General features: G+C 46.1%; 1 protein-coding gene across 1 annotated transcript in view; it reads left to right on the top strand.

Moving 5' to 3' along the window:
* Nucleotides 1–16,108, top strand: part of cpt1a2b (carnitine palmitoyltransferase 1A2b) — a 37,102-nt gene that overhangs the window by 20,920 nt on the left and 74 nt on the right. Inside the window, exons 15-19 of the mRNA XM_060045902.1 lie at nucleotides 248–376; nucleotides 4,773–4,928; nucleotides 5,189–5,302; nucleotides 6,155–6,247; nucleotides 14,835–16,108. The exon at nucleotides 14,835–16,108 is cut by the window's right edge and continues 74 nt beyond it. Of these exons, the coding sequence (XP_059901885.1) occupies nucleotides 248–376; nucleotides 4,773–4,928; nucleotides 5,189–5,302; nucleotides 6,155–6,247; nucleotides 14,835–14,963 (621 nt within the window). The 3' untranslated portion in view covers nucleotides 14,964–16,108. The remainder of the gene's footprint in view (nucleotides 1–247; nucleotides 377–4,772; nucleotides 4,929–5,188; nucleotides 5,303–6,154; nucleotides 6,248–14,834) is intronic.

Genomic DNA, 16,108 nt, shown 5'->3' with positions numbered 1-16,108 from the left:
TGTTATATAGGCCTAATAATAATCATAGTTTACCATAAAATGTAGGGTTAATTTCTTCCATGCTCGGACCCCAGGAAGCCCTGACCCCTGGCCGGGACGCTTACGTGATGCAGTCCCACAAGGATGCATGGACCTTAACCCAAGCGCTCCAACCTACACCGTGCACATGTGAAGGGAAGCAGGCCTCCTCTAACCCCGCCCTCTCTCTCTCTCCCTCTCTCCCCCTCTCTCCCCCTCGCCGACGCAGGACCGCGGGGGCTTCTGCCTGACCTACGAGGCGTCCATGACCCGCCTGTTCCGGGAGGGACGCACCGAGACGGTGCGGTCCTGCTCCAACGAGAGCTGTGACTTCGTGAAGGCCCTGGCTGGAGGAGAGGTACACCAGCCCAGCTGTGCGTCCAGCACTAGAATAGATTTCGGCGGATTAGGTTTTCCCTGTCGGTTTCGTGTAAGAGACGTCTTTTGTGTCTGCCTCTGGTTGTGATGTGGAATCCATCCGTTGGGATGAGATGGACCCCACGGTGCCTCTTTTGAACCCCCCGCCTCATTAAAAAGCCAGTATTACACACCGCTGGACAATGAGGTTGGTAACCTAGACCCAGTTAAGCTTAACTGCCATGCTTCTTTTGTTTTAGTACCACGCAACCATCTAGTTTTACTCACAACTACGATGATTAGGTGAGGAACAATTTCGCTTGTCTTTATTTTATTAATCTGCGTTGTCATGGCGCCGCGGATGGCGGCCACAGTTCTTCACTCTGTGGTACTTTGTTTTTGTGAGCTTATTATGCTTACGCGGGAAGTGGGGGTGCTTAGGGTGCTGCAGCACCCCCCTGGCGGTCCCTGGCTGTAACTGCAAGTGAGAACGTTTTCTGAACGAATCAATACTTTTTTTTTTTACTTTTTTTTTAATTTTATCATACAACATGATTATTCATGAAATTATTGACATCCACCCTTTTTGTTATATTTATCATATTAGCATTTCATTTTATTTAGGACATTGTCTGTGTAGGCTGACGTAGTGACGCACAACGCAGAACAATGCTGTGTGCGCGACGGGAAGCTTGTAATTTCCGATTTTTTTGGCACCAAGAAGGCAAAACTTCGCGATCAAAACACCAGCCGGACATCCAATTACCTGCATTCCGTATGTGACCTGTCCATAGCTCAATATGGTAGGCCTACTATGCTGATTTTACATAAGCATGTTGGTGTTCAACATCTGTTGTAGTGCAAAACATTCTAAAACTGGTGTAAAATGTTGCAGGCCATATTAATAGACATGTTGAATGTTATCGTTTTGATTCTGGAATCCCGCACGTAAACTGGTTTGCAAAAAAAGAGCAAAGACGGACGGTTCACTTGACAGAGAAATCGTCACCTTCCTCATATCAGACAACTCGTAAGTCTGGATGAAAATTAAGGCTTTCATTTACTGTCACTTTCCTTTGTAAACCTTTAGAAATAACCTCCTGAATCCTTGTTATAACGGTGTGTATAATCCCGGACCGCAACAGCTTGTCGGCATGTTGTTAGTGTGTGCAATTCAGCACAGTATCAGCCGAGTTGACTCTAATTTCCACATTGTTTACTTGCTAACGTTTTCAAATAACAGTGGCTAGTTGGCAGAGTTAGTATTTTTGCACACCAGTAAGTGTTTATCAGAGCGGAGCCTTAAATGTGACGTCACCCGTCATCTCGTCTCTGTAAACATTGGATGTTGCGCAGCATTTATTATGACGTCATTATATAGACTCTCTCTCAGCACCCCCCACTCGGACTGACTTCCCGCGTCCCTGGCCAGAGGGGAACTCAAGTTTTATTGAAATCCTGGTGGGAGGCACATCGGTTCTCCATGGGATATGCCGTAGTCGCAGATATGAGCGCTGGTGAAATTGAGGAAACGGAGGACTACGCAGCTCACTCCCAGCCATGCACCTGGCAAATGTCCGGTCCCTGGCAAACAATGTGGATGAGCAGCTGCTGCTTCTCAATCACTCCAACTCAGACTTTTACAGATCCGCTGCCCTGTGTTTCACTGAAACCCGGCGCTGTGAACACATCCCGGAAAGCGCACTTCAGCCGCCCGGTTTATGCCTCATCATCCGGGCGGACCGCAACACATCTGCTTCTACTTAAACGATGGTTGATCTACAGATGTTAAACTGCTGAAAAACTTACTCACTTAGAGTCTCTCGTGATAAACTGTAAACCCTTCTATTCTCCCTGGGAGTACTCCTCGTTTGTTATGGTTGGTATTTACATGCCACCACAAGCCTGCGTTGCAGACGCGCTGCCACAGCTGGCCCACCAGATAACCGACACGGGGAAAAAACACCTGGACTCTCTCGTCATTATTATTGGGGATTTTAACAACGTCAAACTCAACCAGGAACTGCCTAAATACAGACAGCATATCGAGATTCCCACCAGAGACAAAAACACACTTGAACACTGTTACACGGTGTCTGCTTCATCTCATCCCAACCTACTGGCAGAAACTAAAAACTTCTAAACCGGTGGCAAAGACTTTAAAGAAATGGAAAAGGGAATCAAAGCTGGAGTTGCAGGCATGCTTTGACTGCACCAACTGGAGCGTTTTTGAAGCTGCAGCTACAGACCTACGACCTCACGGACACTGTAACATCTTACATCCGTTTTTGCGAGGACCTCTTGTGTGCAGACCAAGACCTTCAGCACATACGGTATGACCCACAGCAAACCTTGGTTCACTCCTAATCTTAGGAAGATGCGTCAAAGCCAAAGAGGAGGCCCATATAAGTGGGGACCGGGACCTATATAAGCAGGCCAGGAACAAGTTGACAATGGAGATCAAGGTAGCCGAAAGAAGCTACTTCCCCCCCCCCACCCTGCAGAAAATCCCAGTCTGGCAGACGACCTGAATGACTTTTACTGCAGGTTTGAAAAGCACCCATTCTCACACCCCTCACGCACAAAAGGCTTTCCCTCATCACCCAACCCCCTCCCCCCACCGGTGCTAAATATCCGCGGGAAGGATGTGTGCCGGCTCTTTCAGAAGCAGAAGATCAAGAAGGCTCCAGGACCTGATGGTGTGTCCCCCTCTTGTCTGCAAGTCTGTGTGCTGGACAGCTGGCGCCCATCTTCACGCGGATCTTTAACTGGTCCCTGGAGCTGTGGGAAGTGCCCTCCTGCTTTAAGTGCTCCACCATCATCCCAGTCCCCAAAAAACCCTCCATCACAGGACTAAATGACCGCAGGACTGTCGCCCTGACGTCTGTGGTCATGAAATCCTTTGAGAGACTGGTGTTGAGCCACCTGAAGGACATCACGGGTCCCCTGCTGGACCCCCTGCAGTTTGCCTACAGGGCAAACAGGTCGGCGGATGATGCTGTCAACATGGGACTGCAATACATACTGCACCACCTCGAGTACCCAGGGACGTATGCCAGGATCCTGTTTGTGGACTTCAGCTCGGCGTTCAACACCATCGTCCCTGAAATCCTACATCAGAAGCTCACCCAGTTCGAAGTGCCTGTCTGTGGATCATCAGCTTCCTGATTGACGGGCAGCAGCATGTCAGACTGGGGAGCATCTCATCCAAAACCCGGTCCATCAGCACTGGCGCCCCACAGGGGTGTGTCCTCTCCCCGCTGCTCTTCTCCATCTACACCAATGACCGCACCTCAAAGAACCTCAAAGAACCACCTGATGACACCACCGTCATTGGTTTGATCCAGGATGGTGATGAGTCTGCTTACAGACAGGAGGTGGAACAGCTGGTCCAATGGTGCAGTCAGCACCACCTGGTGTAAATCCACAATAATACTGTGGAGATGACAGTGGACTTTCAGAGAAGTCCCCCCCCCCCCCCCCCCCCTCACCATCCAGAACGACACAGTGTCCACTGTCGATCCCCTTAGGTTCCTGAGAACAACCATTTAACAGGACCTAGAATGGTGTCCCCACATTTACTCTGTCCAGACAAAGGCCCAGCAGAGTTTATACTTACTTCGACAATTAAGGACGTTTAATCCGCTTAAAGAGCTGCTGACCCCCTTCTACTCAGCCATCATACAGTCTGTCATCTGCACCTCGATCACTGTCTGGTTTGGGTCAGCCACCAAACGGGACAGGGCCAGACTGCAACGGACAATACGGGCTGCGGAGAAGATCATTGCAGCTGACCTTCCCACCATCGAGGACCTGTACCAGTCTAGGATCAGGAAAAGTTACACACCCCCTCCGTTGATTGGTCCACAGAATCATCACTTCCGGGTGACGCGGGGATAAAAACAAACAAACAGTAGCCTCGAGGTATTATTCTTTACAATTAACATGTTGCGTAAAACGCTTGCTTGGGCGAACATGGAGGTGGAGACGTTCGTCTGCATTCTTGGGGAGGAAGACGTTGTTTACGATGTTTACGTAGCTGCCGCGGCGATCGACATCCGGCCTACCACAAAGGGTACTGTCTGTCGGCAGTGGAAACGCGACCTCGGAACTGAGCTGGGCTATACCGCCCCCTCCCTACCGCACCTTTGCGATCCGATCCGTTCCGCACCCTGCAGTGGAAACGAGGCAATAGAATCGTGTTTTTCTAGTCCAGAAAGTCCACTGAAATGTCTGTGTTTTCCTAACGTACCGGCTGCGTCACTGGTTGCGTACTGGTTGCGTCAATGGACCTCTCGAGAATAACGCTCACAGGCCACGACACAAATCGATTTGCTTTTTAATTAACAGTTTTGTGGCAAGAACTCACCCATCCACTGTGTGCTGTGCTCCCACAGGAGGAGGAGCATTGCAGACAGCTGTTCCGACGGGCTGCCGAGAAGCACCAGAACCTCTACCGACTGGCTATGACGGGCGACGGCATCGACAGACACCTCTTCTGTCTGTATGTGGTGTCCAAGTACCTTGGTGTGGACTCCCCCTTCCTCAAAGAGGTGAGCTTGAAAAAGTGATAAATTTTTTTGATGAGGCGTTGGATCAGTGGAATCCTTTCATTCCTTAATCATGCCGACTTGCATATACCGAACGTCACACTAACATATTGAATGTGATCTCGGAATAAGACTCGGGGTTGGGGTGCGAGTTTATGAAACAACGTCTGAACATTGCCTTGATACATGACTCACCTTTTGACCCCTTTCTCTTTCTCTTTCTCTTTCTTTCCCTCTCCCCCTCTGGTCCGACTCTGGGCCAGGTTCTTTCCGAGCCCTGGCGTCTCTCCACTAGCCAGACCCCCCTGCAGCAGATGGAGCTATTTGACCTCAAAAACAACCCTGAGTTCATATCCCTGGGCGGAGGCTTCGGACCTGTGAGTCTCTCTCCCTCACACTCACACACTCACACTCACACGCACAGCGAACACACACAGGAGGTCATCGGGACTTACATCATTGGTAGAAGGTAGTCATATCAATATTCTCTTTGGCAATAACATAAAAAGGGGTTCTGCCATTGTTCGACAGGCCGCTACCTTGCAGCCCAGAGACCACCCAATGGCCTTCTTTCTCCTTCTCTTTATAGAAAGTTGATGAAGCCTGTTTAAAAGCACAGCAGGGTTGTATGTTTTGACCCTAGCCGTGTGATAATGAACTCCTTCCAGGAGTTATGTCCCACGGTGCAGGATCTTGCTTTGGATCACGTGGTGGATAAAGGTGGCGCTTAGCCTTGCGCTTAACGTTCAAATCCTGTTGTTCACACACTACTACATTCTTCAGGTTAGGTCAAGTGTAGCATTTCCGCGCCAGCTAGTTATAGTGACGGGGGCTCTTGTGTTTTGTTTGTCATTGATCCTCACACTCACTCTCACTGAGTGACTATTTTTTTTTTGTTACCACTCAAACATACTCATGTGTAATTTGCTCATGAGTATGTTTGGATGAAAAGGGAAGGGGAGAGCAGAAAGATTAACCGTATTCCCACACATTACAAACTGGTGGATCGAAAGTTTTTATAATCACTTGACGTGGTAATTTCCGTCTATTTTTTAAGTATTTGGTGGAATCTCCTAATCAAAGGCACCTCCAGATCATTGATAGAGGTGTGTGTGTGTGTGTGTGTGTGTGTGTGTGTGTGTGTGTGTGTGTGTGTGTGTGTGTGTGTGTGTGTGTGTGTGTGTGTGTGTGTGTGTGTGTGTGTGTGTGTGTGTGTGTGTGTGTGTCAGGTTGCGGACGACGGCTACGGAGTGTCTTACATCATCGTGGGGGAGGACATGATCAACTTCCACGTGTCCTCAAAGCACTCTTGCAGTGGAACCGTGAGTCACACACACACACACACACACACACACACACGATGATGAGGTCATGTTGAGGACGTGGCGCCGGTCCGTTTGGTGAAGCCGTCTCCAGCGTAGTATCCCCAGTATCGCCAAAACTAACATCCAGCAAAACAGGATGGAAATTAATCAACCAAACCAGTCTGCAGGGGAGAGGCCAGACATGACGTTTTTGATCTGCCCATGCTGACAGTATCAACAAATAACATGGAAGGGCCAACTTAAATAGATGGGGGGGGGGACCACTCTGTGAACTGGATAACAAAGCCGGAGATGACCCCGGGGACAAGATCACCAGAACGGGGGGAGTGGAGGAAACGTGGCCCTTGGACGGTCTCCCCGGAGGGTCACCCCGGACCCTCGCCCCGGAGGGTCACCCCGGGTTGAGGGTCCGGGCGGGGAGCCCCGACGTCAGTCCTGCTCGCTGGTCGGAGTGAAGAGGTGTCTCAGAGTTGTAGCGTACAGGCCCATCGCTAAATGCAACAACTGCGTTCTTGTGCAGGGACCGTGCACGCAGAGTATGGCTGGAGTTCTCTACGCATTTATTCACATGTATTTGTTTGTTTCTAATGCTCAAGCAGTAAAACGGGGGGATGACTGTTTGGATCAAAGCGCACCGAGATGATGTAAAACAAAATAACTCGCTGAGAAGACGAGAACGGAACGGATCGTAGTCGTCTCGTTCGATTGATTGGCGGCAGGAGCTCAGGAGGTAGAGCGGGTCGGCTGGTAACCTGAAGGTCGCCGGTTCGATCCCCGGCTCCTCCTAGCCGAGTGTCGAGGTGTCCCTGAGCGAGACGCCTCACCCTGACTGCTCCTGACGGGCTGGCTGTCGCCCTGCGTGGCTGACTCCGCCGTCACTGTGTGTGAATGTGTGAATGAATGGTGAATGTGAGGCAATATTGTAAAGCGCTTTGGGTGGCCAATGATTAAAAAAGCGCTTTATAAATGCAGTCCGTTTACGTTTACTGATCGTAAATGACTTGTGACTGGTCTTAAAAAAGTATTTTATAGAACCACTAATGCAAACTGTGCAACTTGGTTAGAGTTGATCGCAGCAAACCGATCGTGGGGGGTTCCGTCTCCTCTCGTCAAAAAATAGCTTTTTCTTCATTCCTTAGTACTTTTTTTTTTGCCATTGTGGAGATGAAATGGGTCTTAAATTGCATTCATAATGGTCTTCAAAAGTCTTAAATTGAACTTGTTTAAACCTGCAGAAACCCCGGATTAGGAGGCAAAAAGGGGGGATGACAAGACTAACGGAATTCATCGTAGATTAAATAATTGTTTACGACACACAGTCTAGTAGGGACACTAGCCTTCCCCACCTAACTCCCACCTTATTCTTCATGTTTAACCTTCACACACACTTCGTGTTGTGTGAAGTTGAGCCCCTGCCAGCGTAACATAAACATGTTCTATTGTTGCTCTGGTGAGTAACCACATCCTGCCTACCATACGTGCGCTGTGTCTCAGACACGGAGACACAGCACTACGATAGGAAGTGACCAGCAAGCTACGGGCTGTTACATAAACCATGGTCCCACCCATCCAATGGCTCTAGGATGGCTCTTTATTTTCAAATGCTTTTCGACGTCTGCGTGGGCATGTTTAGCCCACACAGAATGTGTGTGTATATGTGTATAGCCTATATATTGTATTGTCACTAATGCTCACTTAAATGTTTTTAAGCTCGCCATGTCCAGTATCCAGAATTAAAAACATTTATTAAAAAATATGCTACTTTTTGCCAAGCGGAGCCAGACAGTCCTGTGTACGTATGCAAATTAGCCATGTTCGCCAAACAGAAGAAAGACGTAGGGCCCTATCTTGCATCCGGCGCAATTGACTTAATCACTGGCGCATGTGTCGTTGCTAGTTTGCAACTGGCGCAGAGCGTTCTTTTCCCTCCTGCGCCACGCGTCGGTAAATTAGGGAATGATCTTGCGCCCCAAGAGGCAGTTCGGCGAAAGGAGGAGGCGTGTTCTGGCGCAAACGTTCCCTGGTGCTATCTTGCCGTTTCAGAAACCACTTGCGCCACAAACAAGGAAGTACCTGGTTTAAAGTCAGTGGCGCGTTGTTCAGATGCTATTTTAAGGGCGCATGCATATATTTTTGCTTGTGCACCTCGCGCATACACTGTGCTTCTCTCAGCACAACTAGCGACATCCCCGTAGAACCGCCCACAAAGCTACTTGTGCTTGGCGCTTCTCACTTGCGTTTCAGACCGTTAAAATAGGGCCCGTAATGTTGAAAAAGTCATACTATAAACGGCTAGCAAGCGAAAGCTAAAACAGAGTGTATCACTCACACACTTTGGGTCTATACTAACTTAAGGTAAGAGGCTATCTTTTAAATCTTTGCAGTGACTGAATTGTGATGATAGAACTGGGACCTAGGGTGCACTGTGCATAAGATGTGTGCGACTGTGTGCATGCATGTCCTTTCCGGCTTCGGCATACCGCATGGTTATGAAAGCGTTGTGGTTGGTTGTGGTCCGACTGTGTGCGTGCATGTCATTTCCGGCTTTGTGCATACTGCATGGTTATGATTATGAATGCGTTGTGGTTGGTTGTGGTCTTAGTGTAGCAGCCTAGCCTTGCAAGTTGGAATAGGCCTAATTGTTTGAGAGAGAGAGAGAGAGAGAGAGACTGACTGCGCGTGCCTGCCGGCCGCGGTGATGTTTGACCTGTTATGTTAAATGTTGTCAGCATCCGCCGTGGTTGGACGAATGTGCTTTGTGTATGTGTTCAATGATGTATCTGTCTGATCGTATTTGCTGCAGATGGATGGTTAAATAATGTCACACGATCGGACATACTACAGGCTTTCATTCACAAGTGCACTGTTTGCCTGCCAGTCTCCGATAGGCTATACCTGGCATTTATTCAGTTGTTGATTGCTCTTCTAAGTGCGCCATATTGGTGCCAATTATTGTTGTGTTTGCATTGTAATGCACAACTTTGCCCCTCCTTGTTATAAAACATTGTGCATCCAAACAACTTTGGCCAATGCAGCCTCCTATGTCAGAACTGACATAGGACACAGGAAGTGGCATTAGCTAAAGTGTTGCTTTACGAATAGGCTACTACAGCATATCGGATTATCAACCATTGTTGTGTGCGAATATTGACGGGTATTGACGGGTGTTTTCTGCTGGAAAACAGCCCAAATCTCACCAAGTTTCAAAGCTGACAACCCTTGTCTGGTCTCTAACTATAGACCTATAGCCATACTCCCAACAATATCTAAGCTGCTTGAGAAAACCATATCCAACCAATTAAGCTTCTATCTTGAAAGCAACAACAGGCTGAGTGACTGCCAACATGGTTTCTGTGCAAAGCGGTCCACCAGGTCAGCTTTACTGCTCTTCACTGAGGAAATTCAAAACTCTTTAAATAGAAGACACACCACTGGAGCAATTTTCATTGATTTTCGTAAAGCGTTTGACACAGTAGACCACCTGATTTTATTATCCAAACTTCACTCTTTTAACCTATCACCCGCTGTTTTAGATACGATTTCCTCTTTTTTAACAGACAGATCAAAAGTTGTCAAAATTGACCATGCAACATCTCAGCCCTTAGGGTGTGACATGGGTGTTCCACAAGGAAGTATCCTTGGGCCTTTGCTTTTTATTTTATACATTAATGATCTCCCACAAGTGTGTAACTACTCTAAATGCATAATGTATGCTGATGACATTGTGCTCTTTCTGTCCGACTCTAACCCTGATACTATAAACTCGAAACTGTCATCTGATCTTCAACCTTTGCATAAGTGGTTAAATGACAATCACTTAACCATTAATGTTACAAAAACTAAATGCATGTACTTCCACTCATCCAGAAAGCATCTGTCCTTTACAAGTCCCATCATCTTTTCAAATCAAAGTCTTGTCATCGCCTAAACACATAAGTATCTGGGTGTGTTACTCTTGACTCACACCTCACTTACCGTGAACACACCTCCCAAGTTAACTAAAAAGTTAAATCAGAAACTATATGTATCTAACAAGATTAGACCATACCTATCCTCTACTGTTTCCAAAACCCACCTGCATGCGATTGTCTTCTCAACCATTTCCTACTACCAATATGGTCTCTCAGCACCAAGGAAGTTACTGAACCCATCGCACGGCTATACAACCGAGCTTTAAAGATCCACAGTAATCTTCCAAAATGGACACACCACTGCACTGCACTCACTCAATCACACGCTCTGTCCTTTCAAAATGTTATTTACAGTCATGCTATCACATTTTATTTTCAACTCCAACACAGCACCTCAAACCCTCATCTCCCTCTTACCAACACATAACATGCCCCAAGTGCGAGTCACTAGATCTGTCTCCATGGCCCTTCACCCAGTGTGAAGGGCCACCCTCTGTCACTCGTCGCTTACGCGCGTCGCTTACGCGCGTCGCTTACGCGCGTCATTGACGCGCGTCGCTTGCGTTGACTATGTGACGGCCCTTACACCATCGATCTGTATGCGTAGGGATCAACGTATGTTCAAAGGTGAAGCTGTGACCTGGAAAAACATGTTATGCAAATCAACATTTTATGCAAGTCTGACTTTATATGATTGGGTATATAAGGAGCAGGACGAGAATCATTCTGGAGTGTCAACACCTCACTCGGCTTTGTTGTTTCTCGTTTGCGGGTAAAAATAAATTCTCCATCAATACTTGATCCGGACTCCCCGATTCCTCGTGCTCTCTTAGTTAGTTGGAGTGATAGAACTGGTTATTTTCTACCACACCCACATCCCTGGAGCAGAATGCGGCTCCATAGATATGTTGATGTTTCTGGATCACCCCAGCAACATCAACATATCTCACGATAATGGACAGCTGCGCACAACATGAAATTACGGTAGTCTCATCAACCTGCCACGAGAAAAACGGTGCTTTGACTATTTCGCGTTTGATCTCCTCTTGAATGACGGCTGAAACGGATTCAATTCAAAAACAGTAGATGACTCAAATGGGAAGACAAGACCTCGTCATAACGGGCGAACACATCAGCAAGCTCTCTGTAGTTGCCTTTATTGGCAGAATCTTGACTTAACTGGCCAGCAGCCCAGATATGATCCTTTGATTTCTCGTGAATTTTAATCGATCGACTACGATTTCTCAAATCATAAAATCCGTCTCTGGCAAACGTTGAACAGCCATCACCCACAGCAGCTGTCTTAAACATGACACAGGGCCGACAGTAAAGGCGGTTCTTCAGTGACCTTCACGTTAGCCAGTTAACCTTGTCATACATGGAGCGATTGAAATTTCTCCTTACCGCACCAACGAGCTGTGTTATTTTCACAGGAGGTTTTGGTCTGCAGTCTGCTTTTTAATCGTAATTTGTCCTCAAATGAAAATGACTGAAAAGCATCCTGTAAGATGCAGTGAACGATGTTCGCCCCCCCATCGTCACCGCTAGTCCGATCCATCTTGCTAGCGACTACTAGCAAAAAACCCTAACCCTAAACAACACTAACTAACTAACAAAATCCTCACCTACACAGAAAAAAAAAGGTGTATCTTATTCTTATTAAATGAATGTTCAACAAATTACCTATGTGTTCGTCATTCGTCACTGTCAAAGTCGGTTCACGATAGCTGCCCAATGAAGGCGGTGACTGGCCAGAGTGTTGTGTCAATCATATTCAAGTGACGGACGTGCAGAATTCTACCCTATCGGTCACTGCTTCACGGGTGGGACTTATCTGCCATAAGGATCAATTGAAACGGAAAAATACCACGAGCTGCCTGGGTTTCACTCGATTTACATTGAAGTCAATGGGAACGGTGGTGAAGCAGAAGGAAAGTCTGATTCACTGTAATTATCTGTTCCACCATGGGTGGCGCTGTTGTCACTCACAGAATTGATTTCAGGAAAACAGCTCGTTTTAGTGACTGTATTTCTGTTTCAAATAGGGATGGGAATTGATAAGAATATCACAATTCCGATTCATCGATCCGATTCCTTATCGGTTCTCTTATCGATTCTCATTGGGTGAGAAAATAAGTACAAATGTGTTTGTTTGTATTAAATCTCTTTAATATCTGATCAGAAGTGCGTCTAGTATTAGGAAATTGGTCATTTTCAAATCAATTGGTCTAGACAAAAAAATACATGTTTGGCTTTTTAAGCCCAAATGCCATCATTATCGGCCATAAAACTAAAAACACAGACTGAAAACAGTCAAGTAAGAGCTTGTGCCTTTTGGAATACTAACAGTGCTCATTTGCATTCAACTTGTAACAAAATTCAACTGACATAAACAAAATGAAGTACCGTATTGGTCCGAATATAAGACGACCCTGATTATAAGATGACCCCCCGTTTTTCAGACGATCGTGTCGTCTGTTGCCAGGCAGGTTTGGAATTTGTCAACAACTGATGACGTAAATGTAAATGTAAATGGACTGCATTTATATAGCGCTTTTCTGACCATCGGCCACCCAAAGCGCTTTACAATGTTGCCTCACATTCACCATTCACGCACACATTCACACACCAACGGCGGAGTCAACCATGCAAGGCGACAGCCAGCTCGTCGGGAGCTAACAGTCAGGGTTAGGTGCCTTGCTCAAGGACACCTCGACACTCAGCGAGGAGGAGCCGGGGATTTGAACCAGCAACCTTCAGGTTACCAGCCAACCCGCTCTACCTCCTGAGCTACTGCCGCACGTAGGCCGGTACAATTTTCGCCCCCGGTACAATTTTAACGTGACAGCACCATGTTTGCTGCGTTCTGAACCAGAACAAAGCAGCGTGTGTGTGACGTCTGTTACGGCAACTTCTCTATCAGAGTTTGCGTCTAAGACAGATGAGATGTTTAAATGCAAAAAGCACACAATACTGTTGACAATTAGTGGTTATATATATTTGTATTAAAAAGTACGAACAAAGATACATCACAACATGTATCAATAAACAATAAAACAGGCATACATTACAATAATCTGAGGCCTCAGATGGGAGTTCTCCGTGCGTGGTACTTCATATACTAAAGGCACGCTTGGAAAAGGTCCACTGAGTAGCTAAAGTCAGGAGCTTTTATACACTTAGATCGGATCCTTGAGGGCAGTTGGCCCCGATAAACCAGAAACCTTTGTTAACCAGATGTTAATCTATTGATTGAAGTTTCTTCAGAGGTTAAAAGGTGGTTGAGGCTGTTCCTTATCACCCTTTGCCTCTCTACGCTCCCCAGGGGGTCAAGTAAAACAGGTCTAAACCAAACTACATACAATACAGAACGGAATGTGAAACCAGATTACATCACATGAAACACTAAGAATTACATATTTAGAAGACCTTGCAGAATAGCAAGATTCCAAGAACGGGATGTGAAACCAGATTACATCACATGAAACACTAAGAATTACATTTTATAAGACCCTGTACATAACATGTAGATTTTCCATCACACGTCAGGACGCATTTGCCGCGACCGGAACCGATAAGCGGAATCGTTAAGCAGGCTTGCTAATGATTCCAAGGAATCGGTTGACTCGGCACCGGTTCTGAACAAGAACCGGTTCTCGATTCCCATCCCTAGATTCAAAGCTGAAAATGGGATTATTCTACGATTTTTTATTATTATTATTATTATTTTTATTTTTTTGGTGAAGCACTGCTTCACCTGTAGTCTTATAGAAGCCTCCACTGGTACAGACTCGTATGATAGACACGCCGGGCATTCGTAAACCATGCCTCAAATATGAGGAAATGAATGCACGGTTCCCAGACCTCTTCTCAGTGTAATCACTCTTTGTGTCTTTCTATCTCTATATCTCTATCTCATTATGTCTCTATTCAGCTATATTAATCTCTGGATCTCTCAATCTCTCTCTGATCTCTCGCTCTCTGGATCTCTCACGTCATCTCTTGATATCTGGATCCTTCTCTTTATATTCATCTATCCCTCTTTCTCTCATATCTCTATATATTCCTATCTCTCTTATCTGTCCGTCCCTCTATGCATTCATATCTCGCTCGCTATATCTCTGTATTTCAAGTCAAGTCATTATTATTGCCAAACAACGCAAATCGTTTGGAATTCATTCAGGTGATTCGGCTCACACAGGACAGTAAAATACCACACAGAAGAAGGGAGACAACATGTCTGATTGGACATCACATTAAAACTAGACACGTGCGTTGTTACCAGTGTGAATACAATAAATAGCCAAGACAAAGTGCTAATGCATTTAAATACCCTGAGAAGGGGTGTTTAAATTCTCTCTCTCTCTCTCTCTCTCTCTCTCTCTCTCTCTCTCTCTCTCTCTCTCTCTCTCTCTCTCTCTCTCTCTCTCTCTCTCTCTCTCTCTCTCTCTCTCTCTCTCTCTCTCTCTCTCTCTCTCTCTCTCTCATATGTCTCTCTCTCCTCATATGTCTCTCTCTCTCTCTCTCTCTCTCCTCATATGTCTCTCTCTCTCCTCTCATGTCTCTCTCTCTCCTCTCATGTCTCTCTCTCTCTCTCTCCTCTCATATGTCTCTCTCTCTCTCTCTCCTCTCATATGTCTCTCCTCATATGTCTCTCTCTCTCTCTCTCCTAGGACTCCCATCGGTTTGGGCAGCAGATAAGTCGGGCCTTTAAGGACATCTTGGCCCTCCTCTCGTCTCCCGATGGCAAGGCCGCCATGCCGAGGAGCCCCCCCCAGCCACAGACCAAGAAGGCTCTCTGAGCTCGGACCACCACCACTCCCGTTAGATCTTCTTGAACAAGACTGTACAAAATGGTGGAAAAAACCAACAGATGTCCTCTGGTACAACCACTCCAAGTATATTTTGTTAAAGGGAAATAGGCAGGCATCCTTCATCCAGTTGGTTTTGCCTCTCAGTTGGATGTGGCCTAAAACGAACATGAACAGCAAGTCTCTATGAAGGCAAATTACCTTTTAATTAGTGTACAAAATAGTGAATCAACAAGCTTTTATTTTTTCATATATATATATATATATATACACAAATTGTTTATTGTTACAAAGGGACAGGAAACTGGGATAGGGGCCACTTGGGTATGAGTTTTTCCTTATTTTGACCTTTTAAGTTACAGGGGCGTATTTGCTAGTTAGGCCTATATCACAAGATCATCAAAAACGATCTAGGTGGGTACGGTGATGTATCAATGAAGCAATTAGTCCTGCTCCAAATAATGGAGTGTCTACTTCTGGTATGTAGAGTGTAAGTTCATACGAGTCGTTTCTATGATTTAGCATGCCTTTTTTCAAATGCCCTTTGTTGGGTTAAAAATGGTCTTCAAAAGGAAGGAAAACAAGGTATCAAATGGCTTTGTTTCACACGGTCATCTATAATCAATGTTTTATATTCTATAAATGATCAGGGCCTTCATCCTGTAGCTATCACCTTGTGGTTCGTTGTACAAAAATGTCTAACGTGGTGCATTCAAAGCATAGAGCAAGCTCCCATCCATTGCTAAACCAGGGCTAGCCGGTTGATTAGGAGACCGCAACGTCCTTTGTGGCTGTTACCGTAGACTAGTGGGAAGTCTCCATTTGCTACGTGGGGACGGTGATGCATGTCTAACTTGTTTAATGATCTGAAGGACCTGTGTTTTAACGAGAACCATTTAACAATGTAACCTTCGTAGTCAGACTAATGGTAACGTCTCCTGTACCGAAGACTGCGGATACCCTAGAGCTTTTATTTTGTATAACTTTGTGATTGTTCACGTGTTGGTGTTGACCTGATTTATAATGTTGACGCAGATCTGGTATGACGGCACATACTTGATACAGAAGCTCACAAAATACTGCCACCTATGTTTAGACACAAGTGGGTTTTCCTTGAGTGCTCCCTCTGTCTGACA

The sequence above is a fragment of the Gadus macrocephalus genome, chromosome 2, assembly GCF_031168955.1.
Source record: "Gadus macrocephalus chromosome 2, ASM3116895v1".
NCBI lineage: Eukaryota > Metazoa > Chordata > Actinopteri > Gadiformes > Gadidae > Gadus > Gadus macrocephalus.
The sequence above is the reverse complement of the archived record's forward strand: the minus strand, read 5'-3'. Positions and strand labels throughout refer to the sequence as shown.